The sequence below is a fragment of the Ovis aries genome, chromosome 12 (assembly GCF_016772045.2).
Source record: "Ovis aries strain OAR_USU_Benz2616 breed Rambouillet chromosome 12, ARS-UI_Ramb_v3.0, whole genome shotgun sequence".
Taxonomy (NCBI): Eukaryota; Metazoa; Chordata; class Mammalia; order Artiodactyla; family Bovidae; genus Ovis; species Ovis aries.
Window position 1 is genome coordinate 5499849 of NC_056065.1, and position 22331 is coordinate 5522179.

A 22331-nucleotide genomic window follows, 5' to 3' on the forward strand; every position below is an offset into this window, starting at 1 on the left:
TACCTTCAATAACCAGGACTACACTGATAAAGGGTATGATGCTTTCATTATCTTTATAGTAGATTTAACTCAAACCACTAATTATGTGTATATATATATATATATATATATACACACACACATATATATATGTATATGTATGTATTTACACAAGGGATTAAAGTAACCATAAACAAGAATGAATTTTTGCTATTTTATGCATAGTGATTAGACTTAGAAAGTATTATTCTTTGTGAAATATGTCATACAGAGAAATACAAGTACCATATGATATCACTTATATGTGGAATTTTAAAAAATTAATTGAAAGAGACACGTGTATCCCAATGTTCATCACAGCACTATTTATAATAGCCAGGACATGGAAGCAACCCAGATGCCCATCAGCAGATGAATGGATAAGAAAGATGTGGTACATATACACAATGGAGTATTACTCAGCCACTAAAAAGAATACATTTGAATCAGTTTTAATGAGGTGGATGAAACTGGAGCCGATTATACAGAGTGAAGTAAGCCAGAAAGAAAAACACCAATACAGTATACTAACACATATATATGGAATTTAGAAAGATGGTAATGATAACCCTGTATGTGAGACAGCAAAAGAGACACAGATGTATAGAACAGTCTTTTGGACTCTGTGGGAGAGGAAGAGGGTGGGATGATTTGGGAGAATGACACTGAAAAATGTATAATATCATATATGAAACAAATCACCAGTCCAGGTTCGATGCAGGATACAGGATACTTGGGGCTAGTGTACTGGGATGACCCAGAGGGATGATACGAGGAGGGAGGTGGGAGGGGGGTTCAGGATGGGAAACGTGTGCACCCGTGGCAGATTCATGTTGATGTATGGCAAAACCAATATTGTAAAGTAATTAGCTTCCTATTTAAATAAATAAATTTATATTTAAAAAATAAATTTAATAATGAATGTATGGCAAAACCAATACACTATTGTAAAGTAAAATAAATAAAAATAAAAACATAAAAACAACAGAAAAAATGAATGAATATAACAAAACAGCAACAGAGTCATAGATACAGATAAAGAGCAAATGGTTGCCAGTAGGGAGAAGGAAGCAGGGAGGGACAATAGCCGTATTTGATTAAGAGGTATTATGTATAAAATAGAATCTCCAAGGACATACCATACAACACAGGAAGCATAACCAATATTTTACAATAACTCTAAATATAATATAGGGAATTTGCTCAGTCGTGTCCGACTCTTTGCAACCCCATGGACTGTAGCCTACCAGGCTCCTTCCTCGGGATTCTCCAGGCAAGAGTACTGGGGTGGGTTGCCATTTTCCTTCTCCAGAGGATCTTCCCGACCCAGGGATCGAACCCAGGTCTCCCGCATTCCAGGTGGATGCTTTAACCTCTAAGCCACCAGGGAAGCCCTCTAAATAGAGTATAATCTTTAAAAATTGTGGATCTCTGTGTTATACACCTGAAACTTGTAAATTAACTATATGTCAACTACAAATTATTTAAAAACAAATTATTTTAAAGATTTGCTAAAACGTTTTAGGTGAAGGTGATTATGAACAAAGTCTGTAAATTAACACTCATCTCTTTACACAGAATGACAATAAATGCAGAAAAATGATAGAACTGATCTTTAAAAATCACCACTTTCTAGACAACAGTGAAATAACCGTTTGCAGCCTTGGGTCATAAATAGATTCTACAACGATTAGTTGAAAAATTTGGAGAAATATTATCTGCAAAAATGTTAACATTGACAGCAAAGATAACTTGTCAACTGTAACAATTTTATCTAAGGGTGAGAAAACCAGCCGTTACCAGCAATTCAGATTTAAATCAATTAGCACCAATGCTGATGGCCATGCTTCTTAGACTAAGAAGGTCACTTGATGCAGTACAAAGTAATAAGATATCACCTTAAATATTGTAGTTTGATCATTTAAATCTATTTTAATAATAAAATTTTTATGATATTTAGAAATTTAAAATGTTTATAGTTAACTGATTTAAGCTTAATATGCTGTTTAAAATGTGTGAACATAAAAATCACCTTTCAGACTGGTGGTGAATGTTTCTAAAGTGCTCTGTACCAGCAAAATCAGGAAATCGTTACTAGACCTGGAGTTTATTACCAGATTGATCTCTAAAGCTCCTGTTGTGTCATTTTGCATATTTATTTTAGAAACTATTTTGGGGTTCAAAGTTGACATACACTGAAGACAGAAAAAATCAAGAATTCATGTAAGTAAAAAGAAGTGAAACACCTTTTACACCTATTATCTGTGAATTCAACTCTAGGTATACTAGTTTCTTACATTTCTTGACAATATTTTTCTATAAAAAGTTATTCAGTGTTTAAAGCAGAGTGTCTTTATGTGTGTGTATGTATTTAATGTTGAATTTTTAAATCATTTATATGCCGTGTTACAGTAGTTACACAATGTGATTCTCATTGTTCTTTATTTGAATTATGTGTACTTTGATAAGCATCTTGTAAAATATTATGAGATCCAACCAGTCCAGCCTAAAGGAAATCAGTCCTGAATGTTCACTGGGAGGACTGATGCTGAAGCTGAAGCTCCAATATACTGGCCACCTGATGTGAAGAGCTGACTCCTTTGAAGACCCTCATGCAAGGAAAAATTGAAGGAGGGAGAAGGGGACAACAGAGGATGAGATGGTTGGATGGCATCATTGACTCAATGGACATCCGTTTGAGTAAGCTCCGGGAGTTGCTGATGGACAGGGAGGCCTGGAGTGCTGCAGTGCATGGGGTCACAAAGAGTCAGAAACGACTGTGTGACTGAACTGAACTAAAAATATTATGTGTTTCATCATTTTTGGTTTATTCATCTATTGATAGATGAGCAAAAGTAAGATAAATTTCTTATATTTAATTGTTGACTTAAATATGACATTGTTTGCTTTTATATGTTTGTTAAGTGATATTATCAATATTTTGAATGTTTTCCATTTCGTTCCACACTTTTTTCCCTTGTATGCTAAAACAGAGTTTCAGAAACCCTCAGAAGTAATGGAGAAATCTTTAAGAAAGTTAGGAAACTGATGGATGGAAGGAGGCTTGGAATTGATTGAATCTCATTTCTTGCTGTAAATGTTTCATGAACAGGGCACATAACATTTTGATTTGCCAAGTTTAATGAGGTACTTTTAGTAAGTGATTCACTGGACCCATCTCTCAATTACACTGTCCCCATAATATTTAACACAAATCTGATTTATGATTCAAGATGAGTTTAAAAATACTTGATAAAATAAACAGAATTGAATTAATAAGGAAAAATCTGAATACATATACATATTTCAGTTTTACAACTGCATTGAGTCTATGTTTTACCCACATCGAGGATATACCACCTTTCCTTCCTGACAAGTTGTTCGAAATGTATGTTTTGGTGTCAGTTGATGATAACCATATTCACACGTAAATTCAATAGTATCCTCTGTTTTATAGTAAAGTTTTGTATCATGTTTCCATCTTAACTGTATGTGATGTTTTTTCATTGTTTCTTCTGAAATTACACATGCCTCTAAAATTAAAGAAAATAAACATAAACCTTTGAGTAATATGCAAATGCTTTCTACAGAATTTCAGGGTTTCAAGAACGTTGGTCCAAAAATTCTTCCTCAAACCTTTTCCAAACCAATACACTGAAAATGTACAATGTAGGTTTCATCATATTTTAAAAATTAATGTTATAAAAACGAGATATTTTGTTTAGTGTAATCGTTAAATGTTATAAGATTCATAATGTCAGTTATCATATGAAGAGCTTTCATAAAGGATCCATTGTGCTTGAACATAAAATTTTATAACTTTATTTCTAGATACAGGTATTAATGCTTGGTGTGCAAGCATGAACTCGTTGTTATTTAATCCATAAAATCTCTATTATAAACAGTTAAACATTATGCTGTGTACAAGGATTATCCTAGGATCCAAGAGAAGTTTAAAGCATTTACCTAAGCATTTTGGTGGTTCTGACCACTCTCCATTCTGACATACTATGTTTCTGTTTCCCCTAAGTTCGTAGTAGAGCTGACACTGGTACTCAGCAGTATATCCTGGAGGATATACTGATTGCAGGAGTGAGGTAATGTCTCCGTTGTCTATTGGTGGAGGAGGCCCACATTTTCCTTTAGAGTCTAAAAAATAATGGCGTTTGCTTTATTCAAAGACAACACTGACAGTTTTAAGCAAATAAAAATGCAGCCAAATATGTCGTATGAAAACTTAAGATTTCTGATGAAAGAAATTATTTATAGAAGGAATTTTAATCACTAAAACAGAAATACACATTTTAAGACCTTATTTTACCACCACGGAAGCACATATAGTACTTTAACAAATATGTCTGCTTTGCAGTGTCCTGATGTTCAAACATATTTTCTTTCAGAGTATATGCTGGGAATATGGGTAGCTAAGATAAAAGTTTGATATGTGCAACTTTTTCATTTTGAGGGTATAGTGCCAGTAGCAAGTATAGACACTGGAAAAAATAAAATGAAAACAGTAGAAAGGGATATTATAAATACCCACTTTACTTAAAGTGACTATGTAAAATATCACTTCAAAAATATCACTGTGTAGTTTGGGGATGAATAAGACAAACTCATTCATTGTTCTTAGAAAATCTTCATAAACATCTATGTGTTGCTACAAGAAAAACCTTCAGCACAGCAGAATTTGGTCCTGTCTAGAGGTGTTTCTCTGTCTCCACTAACTAGATGTTTATGAAGATTTCCTAAGAGAGAATTTTTCACAAGGATATCTATCCTAGAGATTCAAACATATGAATTATTTGTCATATTATTTGAAGTTTATACACCATGGCCTCACATCTTTGCTTAAAAACATAACTTTTAGGCTTAGGAGCAGAGACTCTGGCTTAAGAGTCTCCTAAAATAAAAGCAGATGCATTAAGCATAAAGGTCTCAGCTGAAAATAAACGAATTTACCCCAGAAGAGAGGTAAGGATCTTAGCAAAATTACTTTTTAGTCACAGGATGTTTTAAAGTGACAAAACGTTGAACTAAATAGTACAATGATATTCTATTCCACTAGTAATTAATCATCAAAGGCAAAAAAAAAAAATACGTTTTTCAAAGCTTTGTAATTGATCTTTTAAAATACAGCCATGGAACCACAAAACAATTCATATGACCCTGCACCAGCAAAAAAACAAAACAGAAAAAAAACAAAAAAACAAAGCAAAAAAAAAAAAAGAAAGAAAGAAAAAAGAACAAAGTTAAAGAATACTTCTGTATAGTTATCATCAGGTAAAGAATACTAAGATAATGAATTACTTACTAATGCATACAGGTTGAGCTGACCATCCATTTTGCAGACATGTAATTAACCCTGATGTCTTACCATCTGCTGTTACATATCCTGGTTTACACTTATATTCTGTTTGTTTATTTAGGGGATACATAAAGGCAGATTCAGACAAAAATCCATTCTCAATTCTTATTTCAGATTTTGAACATGTTTCTAAAAGGGAGAAAGCATTAAAAAAAAGGTAAGCATATATCTGATACACATTTCATAAGGACCCAAATAAGGTAATGATACAAAAAAGAGGAGTCATTTATGACTATAAACCAAGAAAACATCTAATCATTTCCCCTCCTGTGTAAGAGGGGAAAAACAAAACAAAAAACTATGAGTTTCCAAAGATATTAAACCAAAACACTTGATTTCTATTTTCTAGAGCAAAGCAAGATTTATAATACTCTGAATCCCTTCTAGGAAAGTATTAGAAATCTGTTTGTATAAAGGATCTGGAATTCCACAGCATGTCAGAAATCTTTTAGCAATGGATTTCCTTTCCTGGGACTTGTTGAAAGTATTGTCTAGTCTGGATCTCTTACACAACCCGGAACACAGATCAGGTGGCAATCACAGAATCTTCCACCATAGTTACCCCAGCCTTTGTCTCTGAGAATTTGAAATGCTGTCATCAAAACTGAGTGCTTAAAGCCATATCAGTACATGGCGTTCAATGAAGATGATAAAGATCAATACATCCATTCATTTCACTAAGGACAAAATGTTGATCCTTCAAACCATGAATAACTAAACTTGGAAAAGTACAATTCTGTCACCTACTAGACATCTTCATAGAATTCAGCTAATTTTTTTAGTACTTCATGGATAAAGAAGAAATCAAAAGAGAAAACTGAATATTTTTAATTGAATGAAAATAAAACCATGATAAATAAAGTTTTGTATGATTTATGAGATGACACAAAATTGTGCTGAGGGGAATTTTAAAATTACATAGCAATAATAATAATGATAAAGACTGAAAATCAATCATTGCTTCTTCCTAAAATTGAAAATAGAAAAACAAACAAGCCCAACACATATAATTTGGAAACACTGCAGTGATATCAGTAAGAGAGTGGAATAGGCCACCTTAATGTCTCCTTCCCTCCACAGACACACTGAATTAACAGCTATGTGTGTATCAGCTCCTTCTATTCAAAATAGAAACAGTAGATGAGAAGTTCTGTATTCAAGGCAAGTGAGAAAATGCCAAAATCCTAAGTGGGAGGGAAAACTAAGACACATTCCTGCAGTAAAATCCGTGCAGCAGAGGACCATACAGTTTGAAGGGAACACTCAACTCCCAGCTTCTCCTGGAGGAGCAAAGAGTTTGATCCACCATCTAGGTCTCTGATTCTGCAAATGGTAGTCCAGGGTCCAGTTTCCAATTTACCTGCCTCTGGGAGGCCTAGGATTTCCAATCTCCTGGGATTACAGAAATGAAGTGGCAGTTATGAATCTGTACCAGCACTTCTCACATGTCTTCCCATAGATTAATGAAGAGTGAGCAACTCCCAGTTTCTCCATGGAAGAAGTCAGATGGCACATGTTGACCTTCATCTTTTCCCGCTCTGCCTGAGGAGTTGGCTTCTAACTAACCTGTCCCTGAGAGCTGATGAAACCCAACATTTGCATTTGTGCCTGGGCAGTACAGAGAGCCAAATTATGGTGCAGAAGGCATAGGGTTTGAAGTAGCATGCAGGCATTAACCACAGCTCCTTTCCCTAGGTCAGTGCAGAGTGAGCTAGGTGATAAACTCCAATTGCCTGTTCCACCAAGTATTCTGACTTGTTCAGTTCAGTTCAGTTCAGTCACTCAGTCGTGTCCGACTCTTTGCGACCCCATGAATCGCAGCACGCCAGGCCTCCCTGTCCATCACCATCTCCCGGAGTTCACTCAGATTCACGTCCATCGAGTCCGTGATACCATCCAGCCATCTCATCTTCAGTCGTCCCCTTCTCCGCCTGTCCACAATCCCTCCCAGCATCAGAGTTTTTTCCAAAGAGTCAACTCTTCTTATGAGGTGGCCAAAGTACTGGAGTTTCAGCTTTAGCATCAGTCCTTCCAAAGAAATCCCAGGGTTGATCTTCAGAATGGACTGGTTGGATCTTCTTGCAGTCCAGGGGACTCTCAAGAGTCTTCTCCAACACCACAGTTCAAAAGCATCAATTCTTCGGCGCTCAGTCTTCTTCACAGTCCAACTCTCACATCCATACATGACCACAGGAAAAATCATAGCCTTGACTAGACGGACCTTAATCGGCAAAGTAATGTCTCTGCTTTTGAATATGCTATCTAGTTTGGCCATAACTTTTCTTCCAAGGAGTAAGCGTCTTTTAATTTCATGCCTGCAGTCACCATCTGCAGTGATTCTGGAGCCCCAAAAAATAAAGTCTGACACTGATTCCACAGTTTGCCCAACTATTTCCCATGAAGTGATGGGACCGGATGCCATGATCTTAGTTTTCTGAATGTTGAGTTTTAAGCCAACTTTTTCACTCTCCTCTTTCAGTTTCATCAAGAGGCTTTTTAGCTCCTCTTCACTTTCTGCCATAAGAGTGGTGTCATCTGCATATCTTAGGTGATTGATATTTCTCCCGGCAATCTTGATTCCAGCTTGTTTCCTCCAGTCCAGCGTTTCTCATGATGTACTCTGCACAGAAGTTAAATAAGCGTGGTGACATTATACAGCCTTGACGTACTGCTTTTCCTATTTGGAACCAGTCTGTTATTTCATGTCCAGTTCTAACTGTTGCTTCCTGACCTGCATGCAGATTTCTTAAGAGGCAGGTCGGATGGTCTGATATTCCCATCTCTTTCAGAATTTTCCACATTTTATTGTGATCCACACAGTTAAAGGCTTTGGCATAGTCAGTAAAGCAGAAATGGATGTTTTTCTGGAACTCTCTTGCTTTTTCCATGATGCAGCGCATGTTGGCAATTTGATCTCTGGTTCCTCTGCCTTTTCTAAAACCAGCTTGAACATCAGGGAGTTCACGGTTCATGTATTGCTGAAGCCTGGCTTGGAGAATTTTGAGCATTACTTTACTAGCATGTGAGATGAGTGCAACTTTGCAGTAGTTTGAACGTTCTTTGGCATTGCCTGTCTTTGGAATTGGAATGAAAACTGACCTTATCCAGTTCTGTGTCCACTGCTGAGTTTTCCAAATTTGCTGGCATATTGGGTGCAGCACTTTCACAGCATCATCTTTCAGGATTTGAAACAGCTCAATTGGAATTCCATCACCTCCACTAGCTTTGTTCGTAGTGATGCTTTCTAACGCCAGTTGACTTCACATTCCAAGATGTCTGGTTCTAGATTAGTGACTGCATACTCTCGACTCCTGGAGGAGGCTGACTACAAACACAGAAGTTTGGATGAGCAGAGAGGTTAGAGAGGTAACCAAAATTCTGGCCAGGCTGATTGAAAAGGCTGAATTCTGGAAGGATTCTACTTCTGAGGCCAATTTGTGAAGACTAGGACAAGTGGATGTTTAGTCTAATGCACAGATATCAACACAGACACTCCAGAAAAATGATCAACTGAGAAGTATGTTCAAATGAGAACAAGATATCCATTGTTTTTTATCCCAACCCAACAGCAGAAATTTAACAACCGACCACAGCAATCCTGACTTGGAGTGAGGTGTGGGCTCTATACCATACACTGAGATCCATGATGGTAAAAGAGTAGGTACACATGGAGTACATCTCTCTCCACAGATACATCAGGAATACACCTCCAGACACAGAAGATCTTGCAGAACGCCAGCTGAGAACCTGACCACGGGAAAAGAATATATAGAACCAGGCAACACTCAGCAAGACAAAAGAAGAAGTGCAAAAAAAGAAGAGAGTGAGTAGAACTGGATCTGCATCTGGGGTCGGGAACTGAAGCAGGGACAGAGCTGCATAGGAGGGCAAATGTTCGTGACAGAGGTGAAGCACTGAGACTGTTGGAGAGTGAAGCAGCTGACCAGCGAGTGTCTGAATGGAATGAGGATCACACAGACAATCCTTGCCGCAGCTGTACCTACACCAGACAGGGATGAAAGTCCCCTAGAAAGTGCTTCAGGTTGGAGCTGGAACATAGAGATTCAAAAGCAATCCCAGGGCAAGGTCTGCTGTTGACTGAAGGGAGATGATGTGAAGGAACCTGAGAGAGGAGAGCACAGTGGGGAATGCTTAGGAAGGAAAGCCAGCTAACCTGGAGGCATCGTGTTACTGCTGAGTCACACACAGAGGATGGAGCCATCTCTATAGCCTCTCTCTCTGCACATATCAGCACCAGACGGCTGAAACAACACAGGGAGGGTGGTCCTTTAAGGATCTGGCATGCAGAGCAACAGATGGACCCCAGCCAGGGTAATCTTTAAGTCCCTGATGCAAAGAACAACAAATAATGACCCCAACTGGGGGGCCTGTAAGCACCTGATAGGGTGAAGCAACAGTGAAGGACCAGCCAAAGAGACACTCTGATGGCCAGGTGCCAGAAGCTAGGAAACGACTCTAATAGGACCACCGATTCTGCAGCTGAGTCAGTTGGTTTCCCTGCACGCTTGGCACTGCCAGGGTTTCCATAATTCAAGCAGCTGTGTCACCTCCATGCTCAATCCTCATTGGGCAGAGCTATCAGAAGCTAGAAAAATCCGTAATAGTCACATACCTCTGGTGACAATAGCCACAGCTATGTATCCGGGATTGCTATGGTCCCCATTATCCAAGCTCCTGTGTCACTGCCTAGCTCAATCCCACAAGGACAGAGCAAGCAGAGGCTACAAAAATCCCTAAGGGCATCATATTTCCTGCTGTCCTAGCCAGTGGCTCCCCTTAGTACCTGGTACTGCCAGGGCTCCTGCAATCTAAACAACTGCATCACCTCCACATTCTGTCCTCCCTGGGGCACACCCAAATCCTCCAGGGGAGCCTCAGGAGTAAATTCCTGTGGACGACTCACATGCAAAGGTGGAGATAAAACCACAAGTGAAATCCAGGGGCAGGTGGCTAAGGAATAGAACCAAAACATTCCCATCAGTGGTACAAGCTCAAGATTGAATCCACATGATCAACTGGCAGACTTAATGTATCTTTGGAATATATAAAAGACAATGAGAATTCCTGCAAAAGAAAACACACTAGCACTGGCAGATGTGGACATTAGAGCAAGAACATGCAAGAGTAGAACCAGATGAGAGTCTGAGCTGTGGCCACAACAGGTAAGAGACCAGTCCAGAACTGGAGGGCATCCTAGAGAGGTGAGGTGGACTGTGACCCACATTGAGGAAAAGGATGCTGACAGCTGATCCAAGAAAAATATGTATTATTCTTATACTTTAATTTATTTAGAAGTTGCTACCGGGTTTTTAATTTTTTACTTGTTTTTTGCTCTCTGTTGTTGTACCTGTTGATTTTAATACTACAATGAAATCTACTTACACTTTTGAGAAATTGTTTTCACCACACATTTAATTTTCTTTAAATACTTCTGCCTCTACATGGTTTTGAGGGTTGTTTTCCTCTTTAATTTTCAAAGCTTTAAAAAAATTATTTTCACTATTTTCCCACATATATTCTTTTGCTTGCTTTTCTTATTCTTTTTCTGTTGTTTTTCTTTAACATACATAAAACTTCTTTATCTACCTCTATTTTAATTTGCTTTTCTAGCTTTTCTTTCTTTTTTTCCTTTTCTCACTTTTCCTCATTATGTTTATTAGTTTGTTTTGCTTTAGTTGTTTTATTCCCCTGTTGACATATGGCTTTGGTTTTGTTTTCCAGTTTATGCTTTTAGTCAGATTTGTTAGTAACTAGTTGATATCATTCTTACTTTCCTTTGCTCATTGAATAAATCTCTTATCCTTTTTTTTTTCACTGTTTTGGTTTTGTTTATGTGTGTATACATGTGTGTATATTTCCCACTTTTTTGTTAGTACTTGCCTGATTTTGTATCTGTCATTTGTCTGAGGTTTGTAGTTTGTTTCTAGTTTTAGTGTGTTTGTTTTATCCCCTTTAATGCCATTACAAACCACCTGTGGAATCTCACTTCCCTGGCCAGAGATCAGGCCCAGAACCTTTGAAGTGGAAGCACTGACAAGACTCTAGACTGCCATAAAACTCCTAATCCCAGGGAGTACTTATTAGTGAGATTTGTCATAAAAGCCTCCACCTGTATACACCTGGCATCACCCAACTACCAGCAGTATTCAGTGTAGGATGCCTCATCCAAAAAAAATCAAACAAGATAAAAACACAAACCTAGTCATCAGTAAACAAGACTGCCACCTCATACAGCCCTGCCCATCAGAGAGAGAGAGGAAACAAAACAAAACAAAACAAAACTTGCTTCATTTACCAGAGTACAAACAAAAGTCATGCCCAAAAGAAGCCTACACAAACCACTGGCACAATCTTACACACCAAGGGCAGACCAAAAGGAAGAAAGCATTCAAATTGAAAGCCTGAGAAAAGGAGACATCAAATGCAATAGTGAAAAAAAGAAAAGGTAAAAAATTATTGCTCAAATGAAGGAACAAACTAGAAGCATACAAGACTAAAAAACAAACAAACAAACAAACAAAAACCCTTAAGAGGAAATAGTTCAAATTCCTGAAAAAAATTCAGAATAATGATGGTAAAGATGTTCCAAAACCTTGAAAACAGAATGCATAAAATGCCAAGAAGCAACCAACACAATTAACATAATTACCAATGATATAGAAGAAATAAAGAATAAACAAACAAAGATGAATAACACAATTACTGAAAATAAAAATACTCTAGAAGGAAACAAGAGTAGAGTAACTGAAGCAGAAGAATGGAACAATGAGCTGGAAGATAGAATGGTTGAAATAGTTGCTGATCACCAGAGTAAAGGAAAAAGAATGAAAATAATTGAGGAGAGCTTCAGACACTTCTGGGACAGTATTAAACACACCAACATTTGAGTTATAGAAGTCCCAGAAGAAGAAGAGAAAAAGAACGGCACTGAGCAATTTTTTAAAGATAATATAGTTGAAAACCTTTCTAGCATGGGAAAGGAAATAGTCAATCAAGTTCAAGAAGCACAGAGAGTCCAACACAGGATAAATCCAAGCAGAAACATGTCAAGACACATACTAACCAACAGAGATTAAACACAAGGAAAGAATATTAAAAGCAACAAGGGAAAAGCAACAAGCAACACACAAGGGAAAGGCCATTCAATTAATAGCTGTGTTTCAGCAGAGATCCTGCCGGCCAGAAAGTAATGGCAGGATATATATAAAGCACTGAAAGGGGAAAATCGACAAGGAAGATTACTTCACCTGGCAAGGATTTCATTCAAAACTGATGGAAAAATTAAAACATTTAGAGATAAGCAGTAGTTAAGAGAATTTAGCACCACCAAACCAGCTTTACAACAGATATTAAAGAGACATATAGGCAATGAGCATAAGACAAAGGAAAGATCTACAAAAAACCTGAAACAATTAAGAAAATGTAAGTGGGGGGTGGTCTTAAGAAGGCAGAGGAAAAGGATGGGGAGATCACTTTCTCCCCCACAAATTCATCAAAAGATCATTTGAATGCTGAGCAACTTCCCCAAAACAACTCCTGAACACTGGCAGAGGACACCAGGCACCCAGAAAGGTAGCCCATTCTCTTCTAAAAGAAGTAGGACAGAATATAAAAGAGAAAAAAGAGTTAGGGACAAAGACCCGCCCTGGGAGGGAGTTGTGAAGGGGGAGAAGTTTCCAAACACCAGGAAACCCTCTCACCAGTGGGTTTGTGGGGAGTTTTGGAATCTCAGAGGGCAACATAAAGTGAAAGACAGAAAGAAACAAAAAAGTGAAGTTGCTCAGTCGTGTCTAACTCTTTGCGACCCTATGAACTGTAGCCTACCAGGGTCCTCTGTCCATGGGATTTTCCAGGCAAGAATACTGGAGTGGGTTGCCATTTCCTTCTCCAGGAGATCTTCCCTACCCAGGGATCGAACTCAGGTCTCCCACACTGCGGGCAGATGCTTTAACCTCTGAGCCACCAGGAAGAGGGCAACATAACAGGGAGGGGAAATAAAAAATACAAACCATAGAATATGTGTCTTAACCACAACTCCAAGCAGAGAAATAGCTCAGATGCTCAGGTCTGCCACCAGCAAGAGGGGGAGGCACTTTTGCATTGCTTAAGTTTAAGGACCTGTCCTGAAAGCCCTGAGGACAATCTGAGGGAGCTAACGTGAGATAGCAGTCAAACTGTGGGACAGACAGAGAGAGAAAGGGATAAAAGAGAGAGAGAGAAAAGCTCTAACCTAAGCCACATCCTGGCCAACTCACAGAACAAAGGATTGAGCGAATGCTAAAGGAGAGCTAGTAGACTGCAGACCGGCTCCTCCCCAACCCCCCACCCCACACCGGAGGCAGAGAGGCAGACAGGCGACAGCCAGAGCCAGAAGGCAGGGGGCAATTTTGGCCCCAGAGACAGCATTCTCCACCATACTGGGAGCAGGCTCCCACTTGTTAACCACGTCTTCCTGGGATATTGAATGGCTGACATCTGCCAGGAGGGTTGCAACCTGAGATCACCCCCCAGAGGAGACACACAGCACACCTGAGACGGCGCTCTTGCAGCGCACCCAGTAAACCGAGTGACAGGGACCAGAAAGGTGACAAGACACACTGCACACCTGGGACAGTGTGCTGGCCAAGCACCTTGTTGCCTGAGCTCCTCGGACCTGGGAAGGGCACAAAATGCAGGCCCAGCCGAGTCTATGCCTTTGTGGAGAAACTGAACCTGAGCAGCTTAGACCAGGGAAGTGCACGCAACCTAGGGCCCGCTTTGGAAAGTTCCCCTTCAAAGCAACCTGGAGTCTGAGCAGTGTAGATCAGGAAAGCACAGGCACCATGAGCTACGGCAACCCAGTGTGGTCCGTACACTGTGAGCACTCCCCACACATGCCAGTGATATTTGTTTGCAGTATTCCTCCCTCCCCACAGCATGACTGCACAAGTGAGCCTAAATAAGTGACCACCTTCACCCCCTTACATCAGGGCAGAAATTACACACTGAAGAGACTTGCAAACAGAGGGAACTGCTCTCGAAGTGACAGGCACAACAGACTGAAACCCTGTAGTTAGCATTGACTAAGCACTGGAAGGGGCCTATAAACCTTGAAAAGACGTATAAGCTGGAGCAAGGAACTATCTGAAACTGAACTGACCCCACACTGCCCTCACCAGCTCCAGAGAAATTCCTAGATATACTTTTACTAGAATCATTTTTAAAAAATTTTTTCAGTTCTTTATTACACCTTTAATTTTTATTTTTATAACCTACTATTACCTTGCAGAAAAGACCCTATTTTTTAAAGCAAATTTCACATATGTATTTTTTATAATTTGTGATTGGTTTTGTATTTATAATGTTGCATTTTTCAGAGTCTAACCTCTACTCTAGATTTTTAATCTTTGCTTTGTGTATCTGTTCTCAATTTTGTACCTTTAAGAATCTAATCTTCAGTACCCATTTTTACTTAGGGGTGTGATTACTGGTTTGATTGCTCTCTCCCCTTTTGACTCTTCCTCTTCTCACCCAGGTCACCTCTATCTCCTCCCTCCACGTATGCTTCTCTACTTAACTCTGAATCTCTCTGGGTGTTCCGGGCTGTGGAGAACACTTAGGGACCTGATTACTGGCTAGATTGCTCTCTCCCCTTTGGATTCCCCTCTTCATCTATCTTCCTCCTCCCTCTTCTCTTCTCCATGTAACTGTGTGAACCTTTCTGGGTGTCCCTCACTGTGGAGATTCTTTTCACCATTTTTCTAGATATTTTATCAGCAGTGCTGTATGGATGGAGAAGTCTTGAGGCTACTGTAAGATTAAGACTGAAAGCCAGAGGTAAGAGGCTTAAATCCAAAACTTGAGAACACCAGACAACTCCTGACTCCAGGGAACATTAATCGACAAGAGCACATCCAAAACTCTGCATACCTACACTGAAACCAAGTTCCATCCAACAGCCAACAAGTTCCAGAGCAAGATAGATAATGCTATTTCTCCAGCAACACAGGAACATAGCCCTGAGCTTCAATATGCAGTCTGTCCAAAGGCACACCAAACCCATAGACACCTCAAAACTCACTACTGGGCACTTCACTGCACTCAGAAGAGATCCAGCTCCACCCACCAGAACACGGACACAAGCTTCCATAACCAGGAAACCTTGAAAAGTCAAACGTCCAACCACACCCTCAGGGTGCAACCTCCACAATAAAGAGGAACCACAAACTTCCAGCATACAGAAAGGCCACCCCAAACAGAACAATCTAAACAAAATGGAAAGGCAGAGAAATATTCAGCCCATAAAGGAACATGATACAGTCCCACAAAATCAAACAAAAGAGGAGGAGATCTCTCTTTTTGAGTCTATCTCAAAAAGAATTCAGAATAGTGATAGTAAAGATGATGCAAAATCTTGAAAACAAAATGGAGTTGCAGATAAATAGACTAGAAACGAGGATTAAGAAGATGCAAGAATGTTTAACAAGACCTAGAAGAGATAAAAAAGAGTCAGTCAATAATGAATACTGCAATAAATAAGATCAAAAGAACTCTGGAGGGAAACAACAGTAGAATAACTGAAGCAGCAGATATAAGTGAGGTGGAAGATAGAATGGTGGAAATAAATGAAGCAGAGAGGAAAAAAGAAAAAAGAATTAAAAGAAATGAGGATAACATCAGAGACCTCTGGGACAATGTTAAACACCCCAACATTTGAATAATAAGAGTTCCAGAAGAAGACAAAAAGAAAGGCCATGAGAAAATACTTGAGATAATACTTGAAAACTTCCCTAAAATATGGAAGGAAATAGCCACCCAATTCTAAAAAAGTGAGTGGCTCCAAAACAGGATAATCCCAAAAGGAAACACCCCAAGATACATATTAATCAAATTAATGAGGATCAAACACAAAGAGCAAATATTAAAAGTAGCAAGGGAAAAACAACAAATAACACACAAGGGGATTCCCATAAGGATAACAGCTGATCTTTCTACAGAAACTCTTCAGGCCAGAAGGAATTGGCAGGATGTACTTAAAGTAATGAAAGAGAAAAACCTACAAACCACATTACTATACCCAATAAGAATCTCAGTCTATTATGCAGGGGAAATGAAAAGCTTTACAGACAAGCAAAAGCTGAGAGAATTCATCACCACCAAACCAGCTCTTCAACAAATGATAAAGGAACTTCTCTAGACAGGAAACACAGAAAAGGTTTATAAATAAGTATGGATGTGAGAATTGGACTGTGAAGAAGGCTGAGTACCGAAGAATTGATGCTTTTGAACTATGGTGTTGAAGAAGACTCTTGAGAGTCCCTTGAACTGCAAGGAGATCCAACCAGTCCAGTCTGAAGATCAGCCCTGGGATTTCTTTGGAAGGAATGATGTTAAAGCTGAAACTCCAGTACTTTGGCCACCTCATGCAAAGAGTTGACTCATTGGAAAAGACTCTGATGCTGGGAGGGATTGGGGGCAGGAGGAGAAGGGGACGACAGAGGATGAGATGGCATCACTGACTTGATGGACGTGAGTCTGAGTGAACTCCAGGAGTTGGTGATGGACAGGGAGGCCTGGTGTGCTGTGATTCATGGGGTCGCAAAAAGTCCGACACGACTGAGCGACTGAACTGAACTGAAGTGTTAGTCGCTCAGTCATGTCTGACTCTTTGCGACCCCATGGACGGCAGCCCACCAGGCTCCTCTGTCCATGAGATTTTCCAAGTAAGGAGACTGGAGTCGGTTGCCATTTCCTTCTCCAGGGGAGCTTCCCAAACCAGGGATTGAACCTGGGACTCCTGCACAGCAGCCAGATTATTTACCGACTGAGCTACAAGGGAAGATATAACAATTTATAAACTCAAATCCGAAACAACAAAATAAATGGCAACGGGATCATACTTAACAATAATTACCCAAAATGTAAAAGGGGTGAATGCCCCAACCAAAAGACAAAGACTGGCTGAATGGACTCCAAAACAAGACTCCTATATATGCTGTCTATAAGGGACCCCCTTCCAAACAAGGGACACATACAGACTGAAAGGAGAGGGCTAGAAAAAATATATTTCAAGCAAATGCAGACCAAAAAAAGCAGGAGGAGCAATACTCATATCAGATAAAACAGATTTTGAAATAAAGGCTATGAAAAATGACAAAGAAGGACACTAAATAATGATCAAAGGATCAATCCAAGAAGAAGATATAACAATTATAATTCTATACGCACCCAGCATAGGCACACCGCAATATGTAAGGCAAAGGCTAACAAGCGTGAAAGGGGAAATTTACAGTAACACAATAATAGTGGGAGACTTTACTATCCCACTCACTCCTATGGATAGATCAACTAAACAGAAAATTAGCAAGGAAACACCAATTATAAATGATACAATGGACTAGTTAGACCTAATGAATATCTTTATGACATTTCACCCCCAAACAACGCATTTCACCTTTTTCTCAAGAGCACATGGAACCTTCTACAGGATAGATCACATACTGGGCCATAAATCTAGCCTTGGTAAATTCAAAAAATTGAAATCATTCCAAGCGTCTTTTCTGATCCCAATATAATAAGCCTAGATGTCAACTATGGGGGGGGGGGAGGGAAAAAACTATTAAAAATTCAAATATATGGAGGCTAAACAACATGTTTCTGAATAACCAACACATCATGGAAAAATCAAAAAATAAATCAAATATGCACAGAAATGAATGAAAATGAGAACAAGACAACACAAAACCTAAGGGATTCAGTAATATCAGTGCTAAGGGGAAAGTTCATAGATTACAAGCTTACCTCAAGTAACAAGAGAAAAATCAAATAAATAACATAACTGTACACCTAAAGCAACTAGAAAAGAAGAAATGAAGAACCTTAGGGTTAGTAGAGGGAAAGAATGCATAAAAATTAGGGCAGAAGTAATTGAAAAAGAAACAAAGGAGACTATAGCAAAAATCAACAAAACTAAAAGCTGGTTCCTTGAGAAGATAAATAAAATAGAAAAACCATTAGCCAGATTCATCAAGAAACAGAGGGAGAAGAATCAAATCAACAGAATTAGAAATGAAAATGGAGAAAGCACAACAGACAACACATAAACACAAAGGATCATAAGAGATTACTATCAGCAAATTTATGACAATAAAATGGACCACTTGGAAGAAATGGACGAATTCTTTAAAAAGTATAACCTTCCAAAAGTGAACCAGGAAGAAAGATAAAATCTTAACAAACCCATCACAAGCACGGAAATGAAATTGTAATCAGAAATCTTCCAGTAGACAAAAGCCCAAGACTAGATGGCTTGACAGCCGAATTCTACCAAAAATTTAGAGAAGACCTAACACCTATCCTACTCAAATTCTTCCAGGAAATTGCAGAGAAAGGTAAATTGCCAAACTCCTTCTATGAGGCCACCATCAGCCTAATACCAAAACCAGACAAAGATGCCACAAAAAACGAAAACTACAGATCAATATCACTGATGAACATAGATGCAAAAATCCTTAAAAAAATTCTAGGAAATAAAATCCAACAACATATTTAAAAAAAATCATACATCATGACCAAGTGGGCTTTATCCCCGGGATGCAAAGATTCTTCAATATTCACAAATCAATCAAAGTGATAGACCACATTAACAAATTAAAAGATAAAAACCATGTGATTATCTCAATATATGCAGAGAAAGCTTTTGACGAAATTCAGCATCCATTTCCATTTATGATAAAAAAAAAACCCCAGAAAGCATGCATAGAAGGAACATAACTCAGAATAAAGGCCATATATGATAAACCCATAGCAAACATTGGCCTCAATGGTGAAAACTTGAAAGTATTTTCCCTTTTCTTCCTGGTTCAGTTTTGGAAAATTGTACTTTTCTAAGAATTTGTCCATTTCTTCCACGTTGTCCATTTTATTGGCATACAACTGCTGATAGTAGTCTCTTATGATCCTTTGTATTTCTGTGTTGTCTGTTGTGATCTCTCCATTTTCATTTCTCATTTTATTGATTTGATTTTTCTCTCTTTGCTTCTTGATGAGTCTGGCTAATGGTTTGTCAATTTTATTTATCCTTTCAAAGAACCAGCTTTTGGCTTTGTTGATTTTTGCTATGGTCTCTTTTGTTTCTTTTGCATTTATTTCTGCCCTAATTTTTAAGATTTCTTTCCTTCTACTCACTCTGGGGTTCTCCAACTCTTCCTTTTCTAGTTGCTTTAGTTGTAGAGTTAGGTTATTTATTTGACTTTTTCTTGTTTCTTGAGGTATGCCTGTATTGCTATGAACTTTCCTCTTAGCACTGCTTTTATAGTGTCCCACAGGTTTTGGGTTGTTGTGTTTTCATTTTCATTAGTTTCTATGCATATTTTGATTTCTTTTTGATTTCTTCTGTGATTTGTTGGTTATTCAGAAGTGTGTTGTTCAACCTCCATATGTTGGAATTTTTAATAGTTTTTCTCCTGTAATTGAGACCTAATCTTAATGCATTATGGTCAGAAAAGATGCTTGGAATGATTTCGATTTTTTGAATTTATCAAGTTTAGATTTATGGCCCAGGATGTGATCTATCCTGGAGAAGGTTCCATGAGCACTTGAAAAAAGGTGAAATTCGTTGTTTTGGGGTGAAATGTCCTATAGATATCAATTAGGTCTAACTGATCTAATGTATCATTTAAAGTTTGCGTTTCTTTGTTAATTTTCTGTTTAGTTGATCTGTCCATAGGTGTGAGTGGGGTATTAAAGTCTCCCACTATTATTGTGTTATTGTTGATTTCCCCTTTCATACTTGTTAGCATTTGTCTTACATATTGCGGTGCTCCTATATTGGGTGCATATATATTTATAATTGTTATATCTTCTTCTTGGATTGTTCCTTTGATCATTATGTAGTGGCCTTCTTTGTCTCTTTTCACAGCCTTTGTTTTAAAGTCTATTTTATCGGATATGAGTATTGCCACTCCTGCTTTCTTTTGGTCTCTATTTGCGTGGTATATCTTTTCCAGCCCTTCACTTTCAGTCTGTATGTGTCCCTTGTTTTGAGGTGGGTCTCTTGTAAGCAGCATATAGAGGGGTCTTGTTTTTGTATCCATTCGGCCAGTCTTTGTCTTTTGGTTGGGGCATTCAACCCATTTACGTTTAAGGTAATTATTGATAAGTATGATCCCGTTGCCAGTTACTTTATTGTTTTGGGTTCGGGTTTATACACCCTTTCGTGTTTCCTGTCTAGAGGATATCCTTTAGAATTTGTTGGAGAGCTGGTTTGGTGGTGCTGAATTCTCTCAGCTTTTGCTTGTCTGTAAAGCTTTTGATTTCTCCTTCGTATTTGAATGAGATCCTTGCTGGGTACAGTAATCTGGGCTGTAGGTTATTGTCTTTCATCACTTTAAGTATGTCTTGCCATTCCCTCCTGGCCTGAAGAGTTTCTATTGACAGATCAGCTGTTATCCTTATGGGAATCCCCTTGTGTGTTATTTGTTGTTTTTCCCTTGCTGCTTTTAATATTTGTTCTTTGTGTTTGATCTTTGTTAATTTGATTAATATGTGTCTTGGGGTGTTTCGCCTTGGGTTTATCCTATTTGGAACTCTCTGTGTTTCTTGGACTTGGGTGATTAATTCCTTCCCCATTTTAGGGAAGTTTTCAACTATTATCTCCTCAAGGATTTTCTCATGATCTTTCTTTCTGTCTTCTTCTTCTGGGACTCCTATAATTCGAATGTTGGAGCGTTTCATATTGTCCTGGATGTCTCTGAGATTGTCCTCGTTTCTTTTAATTCGTTTTTCTTGTTTCCTCTCTGATTCATTTATTTCTACCATTCTATCTTCTATTTCACTAATCCTATCTTCTGCCTCTGTTATTCTGCTATTTGTTGCCTCCAGAGTGTTTCTGATCTCATTTATTGTGTTATTCATTATATTTTGACTCTTTTTTATTTCTTCTAGGTCCTTGTTAAACCTTTCTTTCATCTTCTCAATCCTTGTCTCTAGGCTATTTATCTGTGTTTCCATTTTGATTTCAAGATTTTGGATCATTTTCACTATCAATATTCGGAATTCCTTCTCCGGTAGATTCCCTACTTCTTCCTCTTTTGTTTGATTTGGTGGGCAACTCTCCTGTTCCTTTACCTGCTGAGTATTCCTCTGTCTCTTCATCTTGGTTATATTGCTGCGTTTGGGGTGGCCTTTTATATTCTGATAATTTGTGGAGTTCTCTTTATTATGGAGCTTCCTCACTTTGGGTGGGGGTTCTATCAGTGGCTTGTCAAGGTTTCCTGGTTAGGGAGGCTTGTGTTGGAGTTTTGGTGGGTGGAGCTGGGTTTCTTCTCTCTGGAGTGCAGTGGAGTGACCCGTAATGGGTTATGAGACATCAAAGGTATTGGGATAATTTTGAGCTGCCTGTATATTGAGGCTCAGGGGAGTGTTCCTGTGTTGCTGGAGAATTTGCATGGTATGTCTTGTTTTGGAACTTGTTGGCCCTTGGGTGGAGCTTAGTTTCAGTGTAGGTATGAAGGCTTTTGATGAGCTCCTATTGCTTAATGTTCCCTGAATTCAAGAGTTCTCTAATGTTTTCAGGCTTTGGGTTTAAACTTCCTGCTTCTGGTTTTCAGTTTTATTTTCACAGTAGCCTCTAGACTTCTCCATCTATACAGCACCGATGATAAAACATCTAGGTTAAAATCTTAACAGACCCATCACAAGCACGGGAATTGATACTGTAATCAGAAATCTTCCAGCAAACAAAAGCCCAGGTCCAGATGGCTTCACAGCTGAATTCTACCAAAAATTTCGAGAAGAGCTAACACCTATCCTACTCAAACTCTTCCAGAAAATTGCAGAGGAAGGTAAACTTCCAAACTCATTCTATGAGGTCACCATCACCCTAATACCAAAACCTGACAAAGATGTCACCAAAAAAGAAAACTACAGGCCAATATCTCTGATG

The 22331-nt window shown here is 38.6% G+C and overlaps 1 protein-coding gene across 5 annotated transcripts in view; it reads right to left on the bottom strand.

Moving 5' to 3' along the window:
* Positions 1-3141: 3141 nt before the first annotated feature.
* Positions 3142-22331, bottom strand: part of LOC101114941 (complement factor H-related protein 3-like) — a 113836-nt gene continuing 94646 nt past the window's right edge. For 4 of the 5 annotated variants that reach the window (XM_060396306.1, XM_060396305.1, XM_042257056.2 and 1 more), the window contains 3 exons: positions 5333-5515; positions 3985-4167; positions 3142-3551 (listed from right to left, as the gene is read on the bottom strand). In XM_060396306.1, the coding sequence (XP_060252289.1) occupies positions 3355-3551; positions 3985-4167; positions 5333-5515 (563 nt within the window). In that variant the 3' untranslated portion in view covers positions 3142-3354. Of the gene's footprint in view, positions 3552-3984; positions 8712-22331 lie in introns of those variants that run through there. The other variant, XM_060396307.1, reaches the window with a different exon arrangement.